The sequence below is a fragment of the Ranitomeya variabilis genome, chromosome 4 (assembly GCF_051348905.1).
Source record: "Ranitomeya variabilis isolate aRanVar5 chromosome 4, aRanVar5.hap1, whole genome shotgun sequence".
Classification (NCBI taxonomy): domain Eukaryota; kingdom Metazoa; phylum Chordata; class Amphibia; order Anura; family Dendrobatidae; genus Ranitomeya; species Ranitomeya variabilis.
In genome coordinates, this window is record NC_135235.1 from 647,248,237 (window position 1) to 647,273,939 (window position 25,703).

Below are 25,703 nucleotides of genomic sequence, written 5' to 3' on the forward strand. Positions count from 1 at the left end.
CAACTTTTGGGTCCAATTTCTCCTGTTACTCTTGCAAAAATAAAAAATTCTGGGCTAAAAAAATATTTTTGAGGAAAGGAAACACATTTATTATTTTCACGGCTCTGCGTTATAAACTTCTGTGAAGCACTTGGGAGTTCTAAGTGCTCACCACACATCTAGATAAGTTCCCTTGGGGGTCTAGTTTCCAAAATGGAGTCACTTGTGGGGAGTTCCTACTGTTTAGGCACATCAGGGGCTCTGCAAAAGCAACCTGACGCCCGCAGAGCATTCCATCAAAGTCTGCATTCCAAAACGTCACTACTTCCCTTCCGAGCCCCGGCATGTGCCCAAACAGTGGTTTACCCCCACATATGGGGTATCAGCGTACTCAGGAGAAACTGGACAACAACTTTTGGGGTCCAATTTCTCCTGTTACCCTTGGGAAAATAAAAAATTGTGGGCTAAAAAATCATTTTTGAGAAAAGAAAAATTATTTTTTATTTTCATAGCTCTGCGTTATAAACTTCTGTGAAGCACTTGGGGGTTCAAAGTGCTCACCACACATCTATAATAGTTCCTTGGGAGGTCTAGTTTCCAAAATGGGGTCACTTGTGCGGGAGCTCCAATGTTTAGGCACACAGGGGCTCTCCAAACGCGACATGGTGTCCCCTAATGATTGGAGCTAATTTTCCATTCAAAAAGCCAAATGGCGTGCCTTCCATTCCGAGCCCTGCCGTGCGCCCAAACAGTGGTTTACCCCCACATATGGGGTATCATCATACTCAGGACAAACTGGACAACAACATTTGGGGTCCAATTTCTCCTATTACCCTTGGGAAAATAAAAAATTCTGGGCTAAAAATCATTTTTGAGGAAAGAAAAATTATTTTTTATTTTCACGGCTCTGCGTTATAAACTTCTGTAAAGCACCTGGGGGTTATAAGTGCTCACTATGCATCTAGATAAGTTCCTTGGGGGGTCTAGTTTCCAAAATGGGGTCACTTGTAGGGGATCTCCAATGTTTAGGCACACAGGGGCTCTCCAAACGCGACATGGTGTCCGCTAACGATTGGAGCTAATTTTCCATTCAAAAAGTCAAATGGCACGCCTCCCCTTCCGAGCCTTGCCGTGCACCCAAACAGTGGTTTACCCCCACATATGAGGTATCGGCGTACTCAGGAGAAATTGCCCAACAAATTTTAGGATCCATTTTATCCTGTTGCCCATGTGAAAATGAAAGAATTGAGGCTAAAAGAAATTTTGTGTGAAAAAAAAGTACTTTTTCATTTTTGCGGATCAATTTGTGAAGCACCTGGGGGTTTAAAGTGCTCACTATGCCTCTAGATAAGTTCCTTGGGGGGTCTAGTTTCCAAAATGGGGTCACTTGTGGAGGAGCTCCTATGTTTAGGCACACAGGGGCTTTCCAAACGCGACATGGTGTCCGCTAACGATGGAGATAATTTTTCATTCAAAAAGTCAAATGGCGCTCCTTCCCTTCCGAGCCTTACCATGTGCCCAAACAGTGGTTTACCCCCACATGTGAGGTATCGGTGTACTCAGGAGAAATTGCCCAACAAAATTTAGTATCCATTTTATCCTGTTACCCATGTGAAAATGAAAAAATTGAGGCTAAAATAATTTTTGTGTGAAAAAAAAGTACTTTTTCATTTTTACGGATCAATTTGTGAAGCACCTGGGGGTTTAAAGTGCTCACTATGCTTCTAGATAAGTTCCTTGGGGGGTCTAGTTTCCAAAATGGGGTCACTTGTGGGGGAGCTCCAATGTTTAGGCACACGGGGGCTCTCCAAACGCGACATGGTGTCCGCTAAAGATTGGAGCCAATTTTTCATTCAAAAAGTCAAATGGCGCTCCTTCCCTTCCGAGCCCTGCCGTGCGCCCAAACAGTGGTTTACCCCCACATATGAGGTATCAGCGTACTCAGGACAAATTGGACAACAACGTCCGTGGTCCAGTTTCTCCTTTTACCCTTGGGAAAATAAAAAAATTGTTGCTAAAAAATCATTTTTGTGACTAAAAAGTTAAATGTTCATTTTTTACTTCCATGTTGCTTCTGCTGCTGTGAAACACCTGAAGGGTTAATAATCTTCTTGAATGTGGTTTTGAGCACCTTGAGGGGTGCAGTTTTTAGAATGGTGTCACTTTTGGGTATTTTCAGCCATATAGAACCCTCAAAATGACTTCAAATGTGAGGTGGTCCCTAAAAAAAATGGTTTTGTAAATTTTGTTGTAAAAATGAGAAATCACTGGTCAAATTTTAACCCTTATAACTTCCTAGCAAAAAAAAAATTTGTTTCCAAAATTGTGCTGATGTAAAGTAGTCATGTGGGAAACGTTATTTATTAACTATTTTGTGTCACATAACTCTCTGGTTTAACAGAATAAAAATTCGAAATGTGAAAATTGCGAAATTTTCAAAATTTTCGCCAAATTTCCGTTTTTTTCACAAATAAACTCAGAAATTATCGACCTAAATTTACCACTAACATGAAGCCCAATATGTCACGAAAAAACAATCTCAGAATCGCTAGGATCCGTTGAAGCGTTCCTGAGTTATTACCTCATAAAAGGACACTGGTCAGAATTGCAAAAAACGGCAAGGTCATTAAGGCCAAAATAGGCTGGGTCATGAAGGGGTTAACCTGATTAAAATGCAATAACTGGCAATCAAAAGAACATATGTGCACAAAAGTGGTATCAATAAAAACGTCAGCTCGGCACGCAAAAAATAAGCCCTCAACCGACCCCAGATCACGAAAAATGGAGACGCTACGGGTATCGAAAAATTGCGTTTTTTTTTTCTTTTTTTTAGCAAAGTTTTGAATTTTTTTTCACCACTTAGATAAAAAATAACCTACACATGTTAGGTGTCTGTGAACTCGTAATGACCTGGAGAATCATAATGGTAGGTCAGTTTTAGCATTTAGTGAAGCTAGCAAAAAAGCCAATCAAAAAACAAGTGTGGGATTGCACTTTTTTTGCAATTTCACCTTACTTGGAATTTTTTTCCTATTTTCTAGTACGAGACATGGTAAAACCAATCATGTCGTTCAAAAGTACAACTCATCCCGCAAAAAATAAGCCCCCAAATGGCCATATTGACTTAAAAATAAAAAAAGTTATGGCTCTGGGAAGTAGGGGAGCGAAAAACAAAAAAGGGAAAATGCAAAAACGAAAAAGGGCCGCGTCTTGAAGGGGTTAACACCCACCCACATCCCAAGCTTGTTTTCACCTTCATGACCAGGCCAAATTTTACAAGTCTGACCAGTGTCAATTTATGTGGTAATAACTATGCAACGCTTCAACGGATCCTGAGACAGTTTTTTCATAAATATATCACTTCATAATAGTGGTAAAATTTGTTCAATATGACTTGCGTTTATTTGTGAAAAAATAAGAAATTTGGCAAAAATTTAGAAAATGTCACAATTTTCAAACGTTTAATTTGTATGCCCTTAAACCAGTTATGAAACATAACATAGTTAATAAATAACATTTCCCACATGTCTACTTTACATCAGCACATTTTTAAACATTTTTTTTTCGTTAGGAAGTTAGAAGGGCTACAAGTTAACCAGTAATTTCTAATTTTTCCAACAAAATTTACAAAATTTTTTTTTTTTTTTTTTTTTTTTTTTTTAAAGAACTACATCACATTTGAAACCAGACTTTGAGGGGCCTATATGACAGTAGATACCCAACAGTGACACCATTCTAAAAACTGCACCTCTCAAAGTACTCAGAACTATATTCAAGAAGTTTATTAATCATCTAGGTGCTTCACAGAAATTAATTGAATATGGAAGTAAAAAAATTAACATTTAAAAAAAAAAAAAAAAATCACAAAAAATTTACTTTAGACCCAATTTTTTTATTTTTACAAGGGCAACAGGAGAAAATAGACCCAAACATTTGGTATGCAATTTATCCCAAGTATGCTGATACTCCATATGTGGGCCAAAACAACTGTTTGGGTGCATGCCAGGGCTTGGAAGGCAAGGAACGCTGTTGGACTTTTGGAGCACAAAATCATGGCTGAAATCATTAGCGGATACCTCATTGCGTTTAGAGAGCCCCCAACGTGCCTAAAAAATGAAGAACCCCTCACAAGTCACTCAATTTTGAAAACTAGACCCCTCAAGGAATGCATCTAGATGTGTGATGAGCTTCTTGAACCCCTAGGTGCTTCGCAGAAGCCGTGAGGAAAAAAAAAAAAAAAATCAAATTTTTCAAAGAAAAATGTTCTTTAGCCCCAGTTTTTTTTGTTATTTTCACAAGGGTGAAAGGAGAAAATGGACCCCAAGATTTGTTGTACAATTTCTCCTGAGTACAGGATACCCCATATGTGGTCAAAAACTACTTTTAGGCACATTGCAAAGCTCAGAAGGGAATAAGCGCCATACTGGAGTTCAGATTTTGCTGGAATGGATTGAGGGTGCCATGACACATTGGCAGAGCCTCTGAGGCGCCAGGAGAGCAGAACCTCTCATAAGTGAATTCATTTTACAAATTACATCCCCCAATGAATTCATCTAGGGGTGCAGTGATTATATTGACACCACATGTAACTCAGAGGTTTATACCATTGGGCGGTAAAGAAAGAATAAATTACATTTTTACCAGTAAAATGTTGTTTTATCCCCAAGATTTTAATAATTTTTCTAAGGGGTAATAGGAAACAATGGACCTCAGTTTGTTGTAAAAATTTCTCTTGAGTGCGCCAATACCCTACATGTAAACAGGAAATACTTTTCAGGCACAGTGCAAAGCTCGGAAAGGAAAAAGCAACATATTATGGTGCATTTTTTACTTTTATGGTTTGCTGGTGCCATGACCTACTGGGAGAGCCCCTGAGGTGCCAGAACAGCAGAACCCCCCCATAAGTGACCCCATTCAAGTCATAAGTGACCAGTAATGTGGAAGCCCCCTTTTTTCCGTTAACAGATGACAGATCTGAATAGCGACTTGCTTTTTTTTGTGGATTGATTTGAAGCTTCTGTTATGAACATTTTACGTAACAATTTGGATCACATTTATCGCTCTACGATGAGTACTTACATCGGGTTTTCATCTAAATTTCTGAGTGACGTGATTCAGATGAAATCCCGGAGGGAGCTATTGACTATAATGAGGCAACAGAGTTACTCTGGACTCCATATGGTCTCTGATCAGCGGAGTCCTTTTCAGAAGGGCACAAGACTATGGAAGGCCAAACTTTTATGCATGCTTAGGGTATGTGCACACGATGCGGAAAACGCTGTGGAACCGCAGCGTTTCCGCAGCTGCGGGTCCACAGCAGTTTCCCATGAGTTTACATTACAATGTAAATCTATGGGAAACAAAAAACGCTGTGCACATGCTGCGGAAAAAAACGCGCGGAAAAGCAGTGGTTTACATTTTGCAGCATGTCACTTCTTTCTGCGGATTCCGCAGCGGTTTTACAGCTGCTCCTATAGAAAACCGCAGTGAAATCCGCAGAAAAACTGCGGTAAATCCGCGATAAATCTGCAGCAAAAACGCAGCATTTTTGCCCTGCAGATTTATCAAATCCGCTGGGAAAAATCCGCAGTGGACCATTATACGAGTGCACATAGCCTTAAAAGGCTGACACCACTGGATCATAGGCCAGACGGCATCCACAGTGCCTCCATCTGCCTCATTATGGGGAATCTCGTGTCGGGGTTCTGTCAGAATCTTGTATTTCATAGATTTGCACGAAAACCCCGGTGTAAGCACAGGATAGATGTGAGCCGAGCCTTACTGCGGTCTTTGGGAGGCAGAATGAAAAGATACAACAGCAGGTCTTCTGGTCGGTGCGATTACAGCGATATCACATTTATATATTTTTTTTTTTCTGTAGGGCTGCTGTCACACAGTAAAAACCCCTTATTACAAAAACAAGTTTTTGCGTCGCCATATTTTGAGAGCTACAATTTTTCTATATTTTGGTTGATAGAGTCATGTGAGGGCTTGTTTTCTGCAGGACGAGTTGACATTTTTATTGCTATCATATTCGGGCACATGACATTTTTTGATCGCTTACTATTCCAATTTTTGGGAGGCAGAATGACCAAGCACCATCAATATGGGAATTGCTTTTTTTAGGGATTGGTTTATGCCATTCCACATGTGGTAATTAATAAGGCACCTTTATTCTTGCAGAGATACCACAATTATATAGTTTTTTTATGTTTTGCTATTTTGACACAATAAAAAACTTTTATAGAAAATAATTAATATTTTTGCACGTTTTCAGAGATACCATTTTTATCTACATTTGTTTTTTATTGCGTTATATTTCACTTTTTGAATTATGAAACAGCATTTTTTTTGCCCCCTTATTATGGTGTTCACTGAAGGGGCTAACTAGTGTGACAGTTTTATGGGGCACTTCGTTCTGGATGCAGCGATACCAAACGTGTACTTTTTTTTTTTAAACTTAAAATAACTTATAAATATATATGTATATATATATACATATATATACACACTATATAATTGTCTAAGGGTCACTTCCGTCTTTCTGTCTGTCCTTCTGTCTGTCGCGGATATTCATTGGAATCAAAGTCGCTGATTGGTCGTGGCTGTTTTGCCACGACCAATCAGCGACGGGCACAGCGACGGGCACAGTCCGGCAGAAAAATGGCCGCTCCTTCCTCCCCGCAGTCAGTGCCCGCACCGTACTCCCCTCCAGTCTGCCCTCACACAGGGTTAATGACAGCGGTAATGGACCGCGTTATGCCGCGGTGTAATGCACTCCGTTACCGCTGCTATTAACCCTGTGTGACCAGCTTTTTACTATTCATGCTGCCTATGCGGCATCAATAGTTAAAAGATCTAATGTTAAAAATAATTAAAAAAAAATAAAAAATCGTTAGATACTCACCGTCCGTCGGCCCCCGGATCGACAACAGGCCTTACCCGCTCCTCCTGACGCTCCATGCTGCGATCTCGCGAGATGATGACGTAGCGGTCTCACGCTACCGCTACGTCATCATCTCGCGAGACCGCAATGCACTCTTGGGACCGGAGCGGGCGAGGAGCATCGCTTGGATCCGGGGGCTCCGGAAGGTGAGTATATAACTATTTTTTATTTTATTTCTTTTTTTAACAGGGATATGATGCCCACATTGCTATATACTACGTGGGCTGGGCAATATACTACATGGCTGAGCAATATACTACATGGGCTGTGCTATATACTACATGGGCTGTGCAATATACTACATGGGCTGTGCTATATACGTGGCTGGGCAATATACTACATGGGCTGTGCTATATACTACGTGGCTGGGCAATATACTAAATGGGCTGTGCTATATACTACGTGGCTGGGCAATATACTACGTGGCTGGGCAATATACTACATGGGCTGTGCTATATATGTGGCTGGCCAATATACTACATGGGCTGTGCTATATACTACATGGCTGGGCAATATACTACATGGGCTGTGCTATATACTACGTGGTTGGGCAATATACTACGTGGCTGTGCTATATACTGCGTGGGCTGCGCAATGTACTGCGTGGGCTGCGCAATGTACTGCGTGGGCTGCGCAATGTACTGCGTGGGCTGCGCAATGTACTGCGTGGGCTGCGCAATGTACTGCCTGGGCTGCGCAATGTACTGCCTGGGCTGCGCAATGTACTGCCTGGGCTGCGCAATGTACTGCCTGGGCTGCGCAATGTACTGCGTGGGCTGCGCAATGTACTGCGTGGGCTGCGCAATGTACTGCGTGGGCTGCGCAATGCACTGCGTGGGCTGCGCAATGTACTGCGTGGGCTATGCAATATACTACGCATACATATTCTAGAATACCCGATGCGTTAGAATCGGGCCACCATCTAGTGTATATATATATATATATATATATATATATATATATATATATATATATATATATATATATATATATATATATATATATATATATATATATATATATATACACACACACACTTTTTTTTTACTATTTTCTGATTTTTTTTCAAAAATATTTATACAATTTATAAAAAAAAAAAGTTTATTTATTCCCACTATGAGAATTTCTCTTTCAGCAACCTGATCGTTCTTATAAACCATTGCAATGCACGAGAATTGCAAGGGTTTACAACTGTCAGTGCCGCACAGACACAAGCCCCTTAGATCATGCTCTGCACATGGTCTAAGAGGCTTGCCATAGCCTGGTGACCTGGATGTAATCATGACAACATGTGGTCACCATGGCATCAATCGGGCCCCCACAACAACATCACGGGGCGCTGATTGGAGGGCAGAGGGAGCCCCCTCCCTGCCTTCTAAACACTGCGATCGATATCAATCGCAGCATTTAGGGGGTTAAACTGCCGTGAGAGGTGCGTGTACTGCTCCCAGCAGTGAGAGTCAGGTGTCAGCTATGATATTAGCTGAACACCAGGAGGCGATTGCGCGCGCCCAGGTCCTGTGTGTGCAAAATCTCCAGGACGTACCCAGTACATGGAAGGTCAGGAATCTCTTCCCAACCATGATGTACTGGGCAAGTCCAAGATCGTGAATGGGTTAAAACTGAAAGGTTTCTCATTCTGAATATATAAATGGTTTCTTCCCTGTGTGACTGATGTCTAACAACATGTGAATTCAGTTTAAAACTATTTCTACAATGTCACCACGAAAATAGCTTCTACCCAATCAAAATTTTCTAGTGGAGAACAAAAGCAGTCTTTTTGCGGAAAGGTTTCTCACATTCTGATGTCCTAAAAGATATGATCTCTGATGAAAACATTTCTATCATTTTGAGCGTGAATAGGGCTTGTCCCCTATGTAACTTCTCTGATCTATAACAAGTTTTGATTTCTGGTGAAAAGAATTCCACATTCTAAAGAGGTAAATGCCTTTCTCGGAGCAATTTTTATGATCCATTGTATCTAACACATTTTCCAAATTTTGAACATGAAAATGTTTTTATCTCAGTGTGAATTTTCTGATGTCTTGTAAGAGATGATTTGTGATGAAAACATTTCTTACATTCTGGGCATGAATATGGTTTCTTCCCTGTGTGAGTTCTCTGATGTGTAACAAGATCTGATTTCTTGTTAAAACATTTCCTGCACCCTGAACATAAATGTGGTTTCTTAACAAAGTGAGCTGGTTGTGCTTTTGTGATTATTAGTTTGCTTAACAATCTTTGATAGGACCTGTTTAAAATGTTCAGACGATAGATCTTTGCTTTGCTCTTCATAAGTATGTTGTGTTTTGCCGCCATCTTCTGCTTTGAAATCTGAAGATATCCAATGACCTTGTAATCTCCTGGAACAGTCATCTGCCAAAAATATAACAAATAAAATAACTGTCTGATTAAAGAAATTTATTCACCTATTCAGGAGAAAACTTACTGATCAGTGGAAGTTCAACCATTTGGACCCAGGTTGATCAGCAGAACAATTAATTCTTATCCATGATGAGGCACTTTTATCCCAGTTAAAAAGTGGAGCAGCAGGTCAAATGCTGCTTATTTATGTGATATAAAACACTTCACTGCATGTTTTATCATAGTAGGGAGTGTTTCTGACGAGTCACCAGTCCTACTGTGTCGTCTGTATACTCGCTTAGGTTTCCTCCCCTTCCCCATAGGTGTGTTACGATCATGTTCCTGCACGGTCAGACACAGCCATTAAGAATAAATATCAATTGCACACTCATTTTGAATGCAAACAAGAGTTTCTTTTATTAACCCCTTAACCCAGGAGCTTTTTTCGGTTTTGCATTTTCGTTTTGGTCTCCCCTCCTTGCCAGAGCCATAACTTTTTTATTTTTCCATGCATATGGACATGTGAGGGCTTATTTTTTCGGGATGAGTTGTACTTTTGAGCGACACCATTGGTTTTACCACGTCGTGTACTAGAAAATGGGAAAAAAATTCCAAGAGCGTTGAAATTGCAAAAAAGTGCAATCCCACACTTGTTTTTTGTTTGGCTTTTTTGCTAGGTTCACTAAATGCTAAAACTGACCCCTGCCATTATGATTCTCCAGGTCATTACGAGTTCATAGACACCAAACATGTCTATGTTCATTTTTATCTAAGTGGTGAAAAAAATTCCGAAGTTTGCTTAAAAAAAAAGAATTGCACAATTTTCCGAGACCCATAGCGTCTCCATTTTTCAGGATCTCGGGTCGGGTGAGGGCTTATTTTTTGCGCGCTGAGCTGACGCTTTTAATTATACCATTTTGATGCAGACACGTTCTTTTGATTGCCCCTTAATACAACCAAAAAAAAGGTAATTCTGGCATTTTGCATTTTTTTCTCACTACGCCGTTTAGCGATCTGTTTTTTTATTTATTAAAGAATCCGGCGATTCTGAATGCGGCGATACCAAATATGTGTAGGTTTGATTTTTCTTTTATTGTTTTATTTTGAATGGGGCAAAAGGGGGGTGATTTAAACTTTTATATATTTTTTCATATTTTTTAAAACATTTTTTTTCCTTTGCCATGCTTCAATAGCCTCCATGGGAGGCTAGAAGCTGGCATAGCCTGATCGGCTCTGCTACACAGGAGCGATGCTCAGATCGCTCCTATGTAGCAGAATTACTGCATTATTATGAGCGCCGACCACAGGGTGGTGCTCACAGCAATCTGGCATCAACAACCACAGAGGTCTTCAGGAGAACCCTGGTTGTTATGCCAACGCACCGATGACCCCAGGTCACGGGGTCAACGGTGCGCTCATCTCCGGCCACATGGCCGGAAGCGCTTGTTAAATGCAGCTGTCAGAGTTTGACAGCGGCATTTAGCTAGTTAATAGGCGCGGGTTGATCGCAATTCCACCTGCGCCTATTGCGGGCACATGTCAGCTGTTCAAAACAGCTGACATGTCCCGGCTTTGATGCAGACTCACCGCTGGAGCCCGCATCAAAGCAGGGGATCTGCCATGGGACATACTATTCTGTCCGATGGCAGAAAGGGGTTAAAGTTCAAAAAGTAACAGCAACCTTTGAATGTCAACGCGTTTCGGCCAACTCGGCCTTTTCCACAACACGAAATTTAAGCATTTAAGCAAGCACTCGGTCTCGGACATGTGAGATACAGGCTTTCCACATTCATCAACCTACTCAAGGATATCTCTTGAACTATACCTTCCAGACTTAACAAATCGCACCTCCAGGGAAGAAAAATCTGTCGTGAAAAACGCTGAGTTGGCCAAAACGCGATGACATTCAAAGGTTGCTCTTATTTTTTGAACTTTAATAAAATAAATCTTGTTTGCATTTAAAAGGAGTGTGTAATTGATATTTATTCTACATGGTCTACGAGGGATCTCACCAATCCCCTCAATTGGCACCACCACTAGTGAAACGCAGAGTGCACGTCAATATCTATTTTTCATTTTTTCAAGACACAGCCATTACACAGTACACAGCAAGGGCACATTTATAAGATTAAGTCTGCCTGCACATTTTATTTTCCACACATCCAATTGTGGAACTTGATATATTTTTTTTTTATTAAAATGTACTTTGTTCATGGGATAACCCCCTTTAGGTCCTCTATCATAAGGCTACCATCGGCCAAACCCACCAATATCAGTGGGATCTGCTAGCTGTCTAATGTGCTTACTGCAACTGAAGAGTCTACGACCTCCAGAAAGAATGTTCTATTGGAATCTCGGTTATGAAATGCTGGAGCAACAGGAAAGCAGAATTAAAGGCTCAGCCCTGCTCCGCTCACTTCCAAATTGGCAGGTGAGGGGGGTCAACTGACATCCTGACGACTGATACCTGACAGTATACATGCCCAATCAGTATATGAGATGTCAACTGACCCACTTTCCTCCTGATGAAGTGAAATGAGGGGAGCATAAGTAACCCTTCAAGATGGTTAAAGGCTTGAAGCACAGATTTGGACCAGTCTCAAATATCAAATTTTTCCCCCCATTTAGGTTATTGAGAATAAAACAATTTAAAAAAAAACACTAAATACTAAAACTAATTGTTTTTTCGAGCCCATGACAGCACACGTGAGAGAGGGATCTGTCCATTAAGGACAGGAAACCTACTGAAATAAAAGGGCGGCACCTCTCACCTTATCAGTTGGAGTACAGAGCATGAGAGGACCTCCCAGAGAATTACTGTATTTTCCGGCGTATAAGACGACCCCCAACTTTTCCATTTAAAATATAGAGTTTGGGATATACTCGCAGTATAAGTCGGGGGTCATCTTATACGCCGGGTGTCGTCTTATATGGCATGTGCGGAGCTCTGCGGTCGCCGCATATGGTGCAGGGAGCGGTCCTGATGATGAGGTGCCTCACCGGGAAGGTGTAAGTGAATCAAGCCCGCCCTTGCATCCTATTACCTCCTTCTTTCACAGGTCTGGCCCGCCCTTCTCTGCTACTCAAGTCTCCGGAGGATGGAAATGAAGCCGCTCCTTCTCTTTCTCCCGTCTGTCCCACCCTTCTCTGCCTTTCCAATCTCACAGGGATAGAAGTGAAGCCACTCCTTCTCTCCAGTCTGGTCCGCGTTTCTCTGCCTCTCAAATCTCGCGAGGATGGAAGTCTAGCGGCACATGCGTGCCTTCGCCGCTTCACCCCCATCCCCGCGAAATTTGAAAGGCAGAGAAACGCGGACCAGACTGGTGAAAGAGAAGGAGCGGCTTTCACTTCCATTCTCCGGAGACTTGAGCGGCAGAAAAGGGGGGGCCAGACGGGTGAAAGAAGAAGGTAATAGGATACAAGGGCGGGCTTGATTCACTTACACCTTCCCAGAGAGGCACGTCGTCATCGGGACCACTCCCCGCACCATATGCGGCGACCGCAGAGCTCTGCACCCGCCAAATAAGACAACACAAGGTGTATAAGACGACCCCCGACTTTTGAGAAGATTTTCAGGGGTTAAAAAGTCGTCTTATACGCCGGAAAATACTGTATGTGTACAACTGACACTAAATTTACCATCTCACCCAACTTAAACTTATCTTCTACAGTGAACACCAAATACAGTGATAAGGGGACGGAGTTAAGGGTGGTGTCATGTGCTTTGGAAAAAATGATTACCATTAAGTAATTTAGTATTTTACATTCACCCATGACAACAGACCTGAGAGATTTTGTAGAGAAATTAATTCACCATAGGGAAGGACCACCGATCGCAGCACCTATCTAGCAAAGGTTAGGTCAGCAAGAGGAAGATAGTTCCAAGAATGTTAAAGGTGAGGACCATGTTGGGTCCTTTCATATTTGAAACCTGCCTTTTCCATCAAAGAGGTTGCTACTTTTAACACGATTCTATCCTCAAGGGCCTGAGTATATGGGGCATTAATTGATAAGGCTTAGATATCGCTCACGCTACAGGCCTAGGTCACTGCTCCCATAATTATTGCTTTTAAAGTAAAGTTCATTAAAAGTCGATTGCCACAATGGTTCAAGTGGACTTTTTGTCAAAGCTTCTAGAATTAAATTTAGATCCCAAGGAGGAATTCTCGGATCGAGAAACAACCTAGACCTATCACAGGACCTAATGAACCTAGTTATCCACCTACTGGCTGCCAAATTATAATCATTCAAGACTCCTAAAGCAGATATTTTATCTTTTAAAGGGTGCTAGTGGCTAACCCCAGATCTAGAGCTTTCAGGAGAAATTCCAGAATAGCTTTTAGTGGAATCTCACTCCCCAGTTTTTCTCACAGAGAGACTAAACATTTTTTTCAAGTTGTGCCATAAATTCTTGTTGTTACCGGTTTACTACTCTTAAGTAAAGTGGAAACTAAACCTGAGGGAAATCCCTTATTCCTCAATAGTGACCTTTCAAATTCCATGCTGTCACATGGAAACCTATCACCTGGGAATAACAGATTGGGCCCTGACTGAGTAGATGCGGGATCTCTGGTAAGATCCAAGTATCGGAATGGACATTAGCCTCATCCAGGAAAACCAGTGTCTTTTTAGCCAAAATGGGGCTGTATTACCCAAGCATGATCCTCCCTGATCTACCTCAGAACTGCTGGAATCATTACTATTGAGGGAAAACACATATGCCAGCCAGAAGTCCCATGAAATCTGCAGGGCATCTACTATACAAGGACCTTTTCTTGGATTTAGTGAGCAGAATTTCTCCACCTTCCTGTTCTGTTTGTTTGTGAATTGATCTATATCTGGGAGTCCCCATATATCTACTATCTGATCAAAATCTTCTGGATTCAGTGCCCATTCCCCTTGCCTCAGTTGGTTGAGACTTAGGAAGTCTGTCCTGTAGTTCTCCTTCCCCATTATGTGTAACAACACCAGGGAGTGAAGGTGTTGCTCTGCTAGCTGGAAAAGGCACTCAGCTGCTTTCACCAGGGTGTGAGATTTTTATCCCTCTTGATGAATGATATATGCCAAAGTAGATCAATTGTCTGAAAGATTGAAGATGTGATGGCCACGGAGAGAGGTAAGGAACTCAACGATTTCTCTACTGCCTGAAGCGCCTTCATGTTGGAAGAATTTTTCCTGTCATATACTGACCAAGGACCTTGTACATTACAATCTCTCAAATGTGCCCCCCAACCGGTTATGCTTGCATCTGTGGTAATGATGTTGCGGATTCGAGACATCCATGGAATGCCTGATGGCAGATTTCCTTGGTCTAGCCGCCATGAGAGGGAGTCTAGTCTTACAGAAAAAAGATTTACTTTCCCTTCTAACCACCCTCCTAACCGTTTTTGGGCTTACAATATCTCCCATTGAAGCTGTCTGGTATGTAAATGGGCCCATGACACTGCCGGGATACAGGAAGTCAGAGTCCTTAATAATAACATTGCCTCCCTCAATGTAATTTCCATATCGTCCACTGCTGGTTATATCAAAGATATTACCTTGTCCTTCTTTCCTTCCGTAAGAAAAAGCCTGGCTCACAGAGTTTTAAAATGAGACCTACATTTTTTTTACAGGCTTTAGGTTTGATTTCTTTATATTCAGTATCCAGCCCATCTACTCTAAGATATTTCTGACTCCTCCTAGCTGTGCTTTGCAATGTTCAGCCGACCTTCACACAATGAGGAAGTCGTCCAGATATGGAACAATCAGAGTATTCTGAACCCAAAAGGAATGCTGTCATCTAGGCTATAACCTTGTAGAAAACTCTTGGAGCCATAAATAGAAAGAAGGGCAGGGCTTTGAACTGAAAGTGCTTTATTTCCCCCTGCATAAACAAAGCAACTCTCAGAAATGTTTGATGTTCTGTGTGTATCAGGACATAGTAGTATGCATCTGTTAAGTCTAGAACAACCATGTAGCAGTTTGGAAACAGAAGTTCTACAACCATGTTTATTGATTCTATCTTGAACGGTCGGTACTCTAGGAATCTGTTTATATTCCTTAACTTTATGATAGTCCTGAACGTTGAATATAAGACAATAATACAGCGGCCCCACGTCTTTTCATAGTCCTGAACGTACTGTCCATTTTTTTTAGAATCCCCTTCCTTTTTCTTCCACTGGTTCTTCGACAAGAACTTGTTTTTGGACTAGACCCCAAACTTCTGATTCTATTGCTAGTTGTTTCTTGGCTGACTTCCTCAGGAAGGGAGGGGTGGGAGTTCAAAACGAAGGTCTGGATAGGAATATTTTGAAATTCTAATTTTAGACCCATTTTCCTATTATTCCTAATATCCAGCCACTGGATGAGTTTGTTTCCCAAGCCTGGATAAACAGGGCAAGCCTTCCCCCTAGTTGTGTAATGGCGTCATTGTGCAGATTTCCGCACCCCTCTGAAGAGAAGTCTCTGACCACAAAGCCCGGATTTATACTATTCTTCCAGTTGCTGTAATCAGATCATTAATAAGTGAGCAATGCAGGTAACTGCAATCACTGGTTCCCAGATGTGCCTCAAATACCCGTCTGCCTTCTTATCTACAGAGTCCCTCAGGACAACTGTGTCTTCAAAGGCAGGACAGATTATTTGGAAAACTTACCCAAGCCTATCCTGTTCCAAAATGGGTGTGGCAAAGTGAGATCTTCTACCCTCCTAGCTTCAGCATGAGGTTCTCTATCAAGGACAGGAAACCAACTGATGCAGGGGAGAGATTTCGCCCTTTTATTTCAGTAGGTTTCCTGTCCTTGATGGACGGATTCCTCTCTCAGGTGTTTGGTCATGGGTGAAAGAAAAAAAATGTGTATGAACAGGCAATAATTTTAAAATCAGCAATCAATTAGAAATTGTAAAATGAGGTCAATTGTGAGAAGACCCCAAATTTCACAGATTTGACTAGAACTCCGACAGCTTTACATATTTGAAACTGCACAGGTTATTTACCAACCTTAAACGATGAATCAGCAAGGGAGGACACGTCCTTACTTGTAACCCTAACTGCAGTACTAAGTGGAAAAATGTTATTGTCTGATGACTCTGAGGATCAAGCAAAAAAACATTTCCCACATAGCGTATTTTGTTGACTACAAAATGCACCGGACCATAAGACGAACCGCAAATTTGGGGGTGGAAAATAGGAATAAAAATAAATAAAAAATTGGTGGTGTGGCTTATAGTCCATTTTAAAAATATAATCCGCAGTGAGCTTACCGGGGAGGAGGTTGATATTGTTTAACGAGATCTTAGTCTCCTCATGCACCGCCTCTGGCAGCCAATTGCCAGAATCCCACCGCAGATAAATCATTGGCAAAGGGGACTACGCTCACCACTGCCGACATGTTATGAGAGCCCATGGCCTGCAGCATAGCCCCACTTCTGCCGCCAGTCTCCTGAAAGAGCAACCCTACCTCCTGTGACCCCGCTCCACCGCCACCGCCCAGATTATAAGAGGCACCCCCATTTTCCTCTCAAATTTGAAAGAAAAAAAAAAGTATGTCTTATAATCTTAAAAATAAGGTATATCTCCTTGTGATCAATGTTATCAACAGATCTGAATCTTTTCCTAAAGTCTACACATTATTTGTACCAGTAGAAAGGCAGAAAGCTTGGGTATACTTTATCTATGTACATTCACCTGATGAACTAGCTTTAGCAGAACTGAAAATCCCTCGTAAAATTTCAGAATTAGATACATCGTTGAGCAAAAAGGGTAAAAATGCTTTGAACCTCTGACTTTCAGGCTTCATATCTCACCATCCACTACTGCTTCGAACATGAGACCACCATAATTTTATAGACAATCAACTTGGCTATCTCACAGATAAATTTAACTTGCATATGATTAGTTATGCAGATTCTTGTCAGGTCACTGCATTGTTATTATTGCATCTAAAAATCTAAACTTTAATATTTATTACCACAAGCGCAAGAAAGACAAACAGTATCAGATCGGCACTGAACGAGCTGTCATAAAACAATCCAGCTACGAGGCTAATAGCTTCTTCAAAAGTCAGACGGAGTCAGCTACTATTGAAGTTGGGGCGGTGCTCTGCAGCTAGAGTCAATGATTCACATGAGAATGGAGATAAAGAAAGAATGCGGCACTCACCCAGTTCCTTCCACTGTAATTCATTCTTTATTAAGCATGGCATTCCATGTCAGACACGGCACAATACAGGCTATGGCATGAAGAGGGAGCAGTGAGGGAGTGTGCAGAGACAAGACGGACGACGGCCGTTTCACGCACAGGCGCTTCTACGGGTCCATGTGAGTTGTGCTTATGATGTCAGTTCCTTTAGTAGGGTTAGACACCAGACATATAACATGTGCAATCAATTAGAACAATTAAAAACAACAACATACTTTTATCTCTGCATTCTATACGGATTACAGGAAGACTGCCATATCCAATTTGTCATTAAGCCCCCAGGGACCTTGTGCGTTTGTTCTTAAGATCCAACGAGCTTCGCATTGTAGCAAAAGCTTATTGTGATCACCGCCTTGCTGAGGAGATTTAACTATCTCTAACCCAGCAAAGCTCAGTGAGCTTGGATCACCGCCATGCATTTCTTGTATGTGCTTGACTAAACGCACTCTTCCCTTCCCTGTGAGAATGGAGTTAAAGTGCTCCCGGAATCGTACCATTAGGGGCCTAATTGTCTTCCCGATGTAAAACCGGTTACAAGGACAGAAAATTACATATACCAAAAATTTACTTTTACAAGTTATAAAGTCTCTCACTGTGTGATGCATCGTACCAATTTTTAGAGGGTTATCAATTTTGTGTAGATGACACATGCTGCACCCACCGCATTTAAAATTGCCCTGCGGAAGGGATTTTTTCATCCAGTTGTTATTACTGATCGTAAGGCGATTTTTTACCACCAAGTCTCCTATATTGACTGAACGTTTATAAGCAAAGCGAGGGGTACACACTGGTAAATTTCTGAAATCTGAATCGTTACTGATTATATGCCAATTTCTACGAATGGCTGCGTGGATTTCATTATTAAGGGGACTATGTTTAAATGTAAAATTGAAAGTGCCGTTTTTATTGTGGCTATCCCCCCTATTTGATTTTTTCGATTTTTTCGTGCCATTACTACCCTTTCTCAATAGGTCCATTTGGGATAACTTAGCCGCCCGTGATTCCGCTTGTTGCAGAACATGAGTTGGATAACCCCTGTTTTTGAACCGCAGTTTTAAATCCTGTATTTGGTGTTGATAGCTATCCTCACAATTATTGATTTTCCTCAGCCTTACGATCTGGCTGTAAGGAATGCTGTTTAAAGTATGGTTTGGGTGAGCACTCTTAAAATGAAGAACATTGTTAGTTGCGGTTGTTTTTCTATGAACACTCGTTTTTAATAATCCCTCCCTGATTTCTATTTTCACATCAAGAAACTCTAGCTCTTTGTCGCTATAAACAGACGTGAATCTCATATTCTCATCGTTATTTTAATTCAAAAATGCCACAAAATTATTAAAGATTTGCTCACCCCCATCCCACACAATAAAAACATCATCCGCAAACCGAGGATCCTTTTTAGATTTATCCAGCTGCTCACAAATCAAGCCATAGTCCTTTTCATTTTGCGAGATAACTAGCTGCAGCAGATTTTTGGAGCATTGCAGATGAATTTGCTCCCATGCCGTCTGGAAACTCAGATCGTCTTTAAACTGCGAAATTTCCTTAAACACTCTTAAACCTCTCGGCACTCTGTCACATTCAGTATAAGATTTTAAAGACTTTATAGTCCAGTATAAACGGATTTCTTTTTCCGCTAAAGTCTGAATCTTAAACTCCAATGAGCTGGTACTGATCAGTCGACTTTTTGTTAGCCCTCAAGGATTTTTGTTGGCAACCTACTTTTGCCCTAGCCTCCATTGACATCGTCAACCTTTACACGAGAATCCCGCAAAAAAAGGGTTTAGAAGCGATTCAATGTATTCTGTCGCATACAGAAAAGGATCAAGAGTTTATCTCGTTCATATCAGAAGGATTGGATTTTGTGTTATCTAATAATGCTTTTAAATTCCTGGACAAGTGGTACAGCCAAAAGGTTGGTACCGCGATGGGTACTCCGGTGGCGTGCGTTTTCGCGAACCTGTTTCTTGCAGCGTTTGAGGAGAAGCACGTCACCGGATCCCAAAACCCATATTTGAAACAGATTCGTCTATACCTTCGGTTTGCGGATGATGTTTTTATTGTGTGGGATGGGGGTGAGCAAATCTTTAATAATTTTGTGGCATTTTTGAATGAAAATAACGATGAGAATATGAGATTCACGTCTGTTTATAGCGACAAAGAGCTAGAGTTTCGTGATGTGAAAATAGAAATCAGGGAGGGATTATTAAAAACGAGTGTTCATAGAAAAACAACCGCAACTAACAATGTTCTTCATTTTCAGAGTGCTCACCCAAACCATACTTTAAACAGCATTCCTTACAGCCAGATGGTAAGGCTGAGGAAAATCAATAATTGTGAGGATAGCTATCAACACCAAATACAGGATTTAAAACTGCGGTTCAAAAACAGGGGTTATCCAACTCATGTTCTGCAACAAGCGGAATCACGGGCGGCTAAGTTATCCCAAACGGACCTATTGAGAAAGGGTAGTAACGGCACGAAAAAATCGAAAAAATCAAATAGGGGGGATAGCCACAATAAAAACGGCACTTTCAATTTTACATTTAAACATAGTCCCCTTAATAATGAAATCCACGCAGCCATTAGTAGAAATTGGCATATAATCAGTAACGATTCAGATTTCAGAAATTTACCAGTGTGTACCCCTCGCTTTGCTTATAAACGTTCAGTCAATATAGGAGACTTGGTGGTAAAAAATCGCCTTACGATCAGTAATAACAACTGGATGAAAAAATCCCTTCCGCAGGGCAATTTTAAATGCGGTGGGTGCAGCATGTGTCATCTACACAAAATTGATAACCCTCTAAAAATTGGTACGATGCATCACACAGTGAGAGACTTTATAACTTGTAAAAGTAAATTTTTGGTATATGTAATTTTCTGTCCTTGTAACCGGTTTTACATCGGGAAGACAATTAGGCCCCTAATGGTACGATTCCGGGAGCACTTTAACTCCATTCTCACAGGGAAGGGAAGAGTGCGTTTAGTCAAGCACATACAAGAAATGCATGGCGGTGATCCAAGCTCACTGAGCTTTGCTGGGTTAGAGATAGTTAAATCCCCTCAGCAAGGCGGTGATCACAATAAGCTTTTGCTACAATGCGAAGCTCGTTGGATCTTAAGAACAAACGCACAAGGTCCCTGGGGGCTTAATGACAAATTGGATATGGCAGTCTTCCTGTAATCCGTATAGAATGCAGAGATAAAAGTATGTTGTTGTTTTTAATTGTTCTAATTGATTGCACATGTTATATGTCTGGTGTCTAACCCTACTAAAGGAACTGACATCATAAGCACAACTCACATGGACCCGTAGAAGCGCCTGTGCGTGAAACGGCCGTTGTCCGTCTTGTCTCTGCACACTCCCTCACTGCTCCCTCTTCATGCCATAGCCTGTATTGTGCCGTGTCTGACATGGAATGCCACGCTTAATAAAGAATGAATTACAGTGGAAGGAACCGGGTGAGTGCCGCATTCTTTCTTTATCTCCATTCTCACGTTTAATATTTATTACTTTTTTAATAGTTTGTAAATCCACCTTTCATTTTTAACACTGTCTGAATACTTCTGGGCATGCGCTCGGTCAGAGTCAACCATGTCTCGGCTGAAATCTGTTCACACTTGTAGAAGATGAGATCTCTCCTACACGTTCCCAAAGTTGGTGCATACTCTTCGACTCACTTAGGTATGTATATACTGCTTTTCCTTCATCGCTACCCATAAGTGTTCAATTTGGTTGAGGTCTGGGGCACCTCTACTCCATTGTCACTGAATAACTTATTTGGTAATCTCGAAGTATGTTTTGGGTTGTTGTCCTGCTGGAACACTATGTCCTCTTATTAATACCCATAGTACTCGAATGTACGAAGTAACTCGCCTTGTAGGATACTCACTTATAGCTCAGCATTGAGCCCACCATTGATTCAGGTCAAGTAACCAACACCTTAGACTGTGAAACAACCTCATATCATCAGACTTCCTCCACTGAACTTGACAGTTCTTTCAATTTCTTGATCCATTAGCCTCTTTTTCCCTTGTTTCTTCCAAACCCATTTGCACCCATCAGAACCTAATCTATTGACTTTCGTCTCATCACTCCAAATCACTCGTTTCCAATCTTCTACTGTGCACTTTTTGTACTTATTTGCAAACTTAAAAATAAAAAATGTATTAAGTGAACTAAGTTTCGGTTTATTTACTGGAAGTTTGTGCTGAGCTTCATCTTCCCCTCCTGTTCTACGTTGCCGCAATCAGCGGCTGGATTAGCACCTTCCAGGAACATATCGAACCAGGACTTCACATTGCACGGTGTGGTAAGCTGTTTTTTCTTCCTATACTACTTCTTATACTGACATTGAAGTCGAGGCTTTTTTTTTTTTCTCGAACCACCATTACAGACTTGTGTAACATGCGTCGCACGGTGCTTGCATGAACGTCTGTGATCACGCTATTACAAAGCATATGAGCCATCCTCACTGCTGTGTTTGTTGAGCCAGAACTGTTAGATCTTGTGATGATCCAACTTGTTGACTACAATATTTTGCCTGGACGTCCACCTCTTGGCTTTTGAATGGATGGACGGACTTAATTTTCTATGTTTCCAACTATCATTGCACTCACATAATGAGCTGAATGATGCTTACTCTCTTGGAAAATCTTTGTTTTGGGAATCAACCCAATAACACACTGAGCTATTAGTGAATGTGAGAACAAGTTGCATTTTGTAGTTTAACAGAAGAAAAAGATTTTTCACCCACCAGGAGCAAAACAGTGACATAACAAGAATCTGTATAATTAATCATATGCTAAAGTCAACTTTACGTATGATATTACGTATGATTGTCCATAAAATGATGGAAGTCTCAAGTTCAAAGCAGTATTGGAAAGTGAGATAAGGAGCCTGAAAGTCAAACGTTCAAAACATTGTTACCCTTTTGCTCTTCAGTGTAGCTGGGTTTTATACATCCTATTGAGAAAAAATGGCTTTTATATGAATGCAGAGTCTGTGACGTCTCTAAATTTAGTGGTTACTACTCACCTGAATCATCATTTGTAGGAATCTCCTCTTTACGGTGAAAATATCTTCTTGCATATGTCTCTATAGTATTAATGTGGTTCAGATCTTTAACCTGAAACAAATATTGTGAAAGTCACAGACAGATGGAAAAGTCACATTCACAATCACCTCTAATCCTGCCATCTCCACCATTCTCATTACACAAGTATAAAACATATAATACTGGTGGATAAAAAAAAGACTGAACACAAGACCTTCACAGCCGTCTACACATCATAGGGGACATCACATGACACCTCTCTATCTACCTGATTATCCTGAGGAACATTGGGATTTTCCAGTTTACAGTTCTGCAGAAGAACAGGATGTGGACATCTCTCTGGTGTTGTCGTTCTACTGGATAGAACTGGAGGAAACACATACAGGGACTGAAATAATTGTTTCCATACAGATAATTATGGGCCATGTGTATTTAGTCCTGTCTATTACCTGGTGATATGAGAGGCTGGGGAACCTCCATCATGACTTCCTTGTACAGATCTTTGTGTGCTTCTAAATACTTCCACTCCTCCATGGAAAAGTAGACGGTGACATCCTGACATCTTATAGGAACCTAACACATAAAATGATATCGTCATCCACCGATCCCTACATAGCAGTAAATTAATTTCCCAAAATTCCCAGCAATATCACCTCTTCAGTCAGCAGCTCAATCATCTTGTAGGCTAGTTCTAGGATCTTCTGGTCATTGACATCCTCATGTATCAGGGGATGAGGTGGAGGCCCCGTGATTGGGCTCAGAGGTCTTCCCCATCCTTCAGACACAGAGGCCTGACCGGGTTCACTAGGGATCTTCTTCACTACTGTATAATCCTGGTTATGAAGAGACACATTTATAAATCTCCCTACAGATATTTCCAGAGTCCTCACCTCTCCAGTTCTGTCCATCTGTTATTCCCATAGATAAGAATGATGTAATGTGACGTCATCAGAATCTCTCACCTCTCCAGTAAGCCGGAAGAGAATCTCTAGGGTGAGGTGTAATATCCTCTCTGCCATCTTGTCTCTGTCCCAATCCATCCTTGACCGGTCAATCAGGAAAATTCTCTTATGTAGAAAATTTCTACTGAGAGGATCTAATATTGTAGGGACCTGAATGGAAAGAAGATGAGCTAATGCAACATCAAGGAGTTACTTGGTGATAATAAAGGGGAAACATATGAGGAGATATTACATGTAGATGTTACTACCAATACTTAAGAGTAATCAATGTGTGGTTACTAAGGGTATGTGCACAGTACCATGTAAACCTATGGAAAACAAAATCCGCACATGTGGTGGAAAAAAAAGCGCGGAAACACAGCGTTGCTTAATCCGCAGCATGTCAATTCTTTGTGCGGATTCCGCTGCGGTTTACACCTGCTCCATCATAGGAATCCTCATGTGTAAAACCACAGGTGGAATCCGCACAAAAACAGCAGTAAATCCGCGGTAATTCCGCAGTAAATCCGCAGGTAAACCGCAGTGTGGTTTACCTGCGGATTTACAAAAACAGTTGCGGAAAAATCCACAGACACCCCACCTATGTGTGCACATACCCTAAAAATGTTTTCCAAGTGGAAACAGCTTCTATCATCTGAAATCGGAATTTGCTGGCTTTGCTGAATTTTGTTTAAAATTTTGGTTTGTGAATAAATTCATGCAAATAAAAAGCGTCAAATTCCCTGGAAAATATTCATAGAACTCTGTGTATTCCACTTGGAGTCAGTTGAACACGTTTTGAGCTCTATAATGCAAACACAGCCTTTTTAAATGTCCAAACGACCTATCTGGCTACGGAAAAACGGATGGTAAGCAGAGGTAACTAACACCATATTTAACAACCTACTGTAGTATCATACTTTGTAGACTACCTAAATAGTACGGTCAAAAATTTTCCATTTTGGGAGGTGCAGATGCATGCATTGCTGTTATACATACTGTAGATAGGCAGTGCAAATGGAAGATGTTGCATTTTTACAGCTTATGAAAAAACTATACTTTTACTTAGGGAGGCAAAACTGCTGTACTATTTTGAATGTGAAGAAGTAATGACCTCTAAACTAGAAGTCAAAACCTTATCCCTTTTTTGGGGGCCCGCAAGTGGGCAATTACGGTATAAACGCTTTTTATCAAGTCTAGCAAAAATCTAAGTAGAATCAAGTACCAATAACAATGACAATGTCCAAGTGGCTGCTGCATTCAAGTGGCGTGCATAGCCATCTAATATTAGACTATGGATGCAATGATGGGGCTCAAAAAATTATTTTACACAACGCTCATAGTTTGGTAGTTAACCCTTTCGCACCTGAGCCTGTTTTTGCCTTTGTGACCAGGCCAATTTTTTCAATTCTGACCACTGTCACTTTATGAGGTCATAACTCTAGAACGCTTCAATGGATCCCGGTGATTCTGAGAATGTTTTCTTGTGACATATTGTACTTTATAATAGTGTTAAAATTTCCTTGATATGACTTGTGTTTATTTGTTAAAAAAATGGAAATTTGGCAAAAATTTTGAAAATTTAGCAATTTTCCAAATTTTTATTTTTATGCACTTAAATCAGAGAGTCGATCAGAGAGTCATATTGCACAACATAGTTACTTAATAACATTTCCCACATGTCTACTTTACATCAGCACAATTTTTTAAACATTTTTTTGTTAGGAAATTATAAGGATTAAAAGTTGACCAGCGATTTCTCATTTTTCCAACAAAATTTAATAACCATTTTTTATAGGGACCATCTCACAACTGAAGTGAGTTTGGGATGTTAATATGACAGAAAATACCCACATGTGACACCAATTCTAAATACTGCACCCCTCAAGGTACTCAAAACCACATTCAAGAAGGTTATTAACCTTTCAGGTGCTTTACAGGAATGAATGGAATGTGGAAGGAAAAAAATAAACATTTACTTTTCTTTCACAAAAATTTTCCTTAAGACCTCATTTTTTTTTACATTCGCAAGGGTAACAGGAGAAAATGGACCATACATTTTGTTTTGCAATTACTCCTGAGCATGCCAATATCCCATATGTATGGAAATCTACTGTTTGGGCACACGGCCGGACCCGGAAGGGAAGGAGCGCCATTTGAGTTTTTCGATGTAAAATATGTTGGAATAATTAGCGGTTGCCATGTCGCGTTTGGAGAGCCCCTGATGTGCC

The 25,703-nt window shown here is 40.9% G+C and overlaps 4 protein-coding genes across 4 annotated transcripts in view; 1 reads left to right on the forward strand and 3 right to left on the reverse strand.

The window, feature by feature from the left end:
- Positions 1-25,703, reverse strand: part of LOC143767340 (uncharacterized) — a 254,994-nt gene that overhangs the window by 205,376 nt on the left and 23,915 nt on the right. The gene's annotated exons all lie outside the window — the stretch shown is intronic.
- LOC143767338 (uncharacterized) overlaps positions 1-25,703 on the reverse strand; it is a 149,485-nt gene that overhangs the window by 99,663 nt on the left and 24,119 nt on the right. The window contains exons 2-7 of the mRNA XM_077255572.1: positions 23,494-23,643; positions 23,185-23,364; positions 22,981-23,104; positions 22,800-22,897; positions 22,513-22,603; positions 9,177-9,301 (exon numbers count right to left, since the gene is read on the reverse strand). Of these exons, the coding sequence (XP_077111687.1) occupies positions 9,177-9,301; positions 22,513-22,603; positions 22,800-22,897; positions 22,981-23,104; positions 23,185-23,364; positions 23,494-23,643 (768 nt within the window). The remainder of the gene's footprint in view (positions 1-9,176; positions 9,302-22,512; positions 22,604-22,799; positions 22,898-22,980; positions 23,105-23,184; positions 23,365-23,493; positions 23,644-25,703) is intronic.
- The window catches only part of LOC143767410 (uncharacterized), a 599,249-nt gene that overhangs the window by 78,560 nt on the left and 494,986 nt on the right, over positions 1-25,703 (forward strand). The window lies entirely within an intron of this gene.
- The window catches only part of LOC143767342 (uncharacterized), a 258,579-nt gene that overhangs the window by 8,335 nt on the left and 224,541 nt on the right, over positions 1-25,703 (reverse strand). The gene's annotated exons all lie outside the window — the stretch shown is intronic.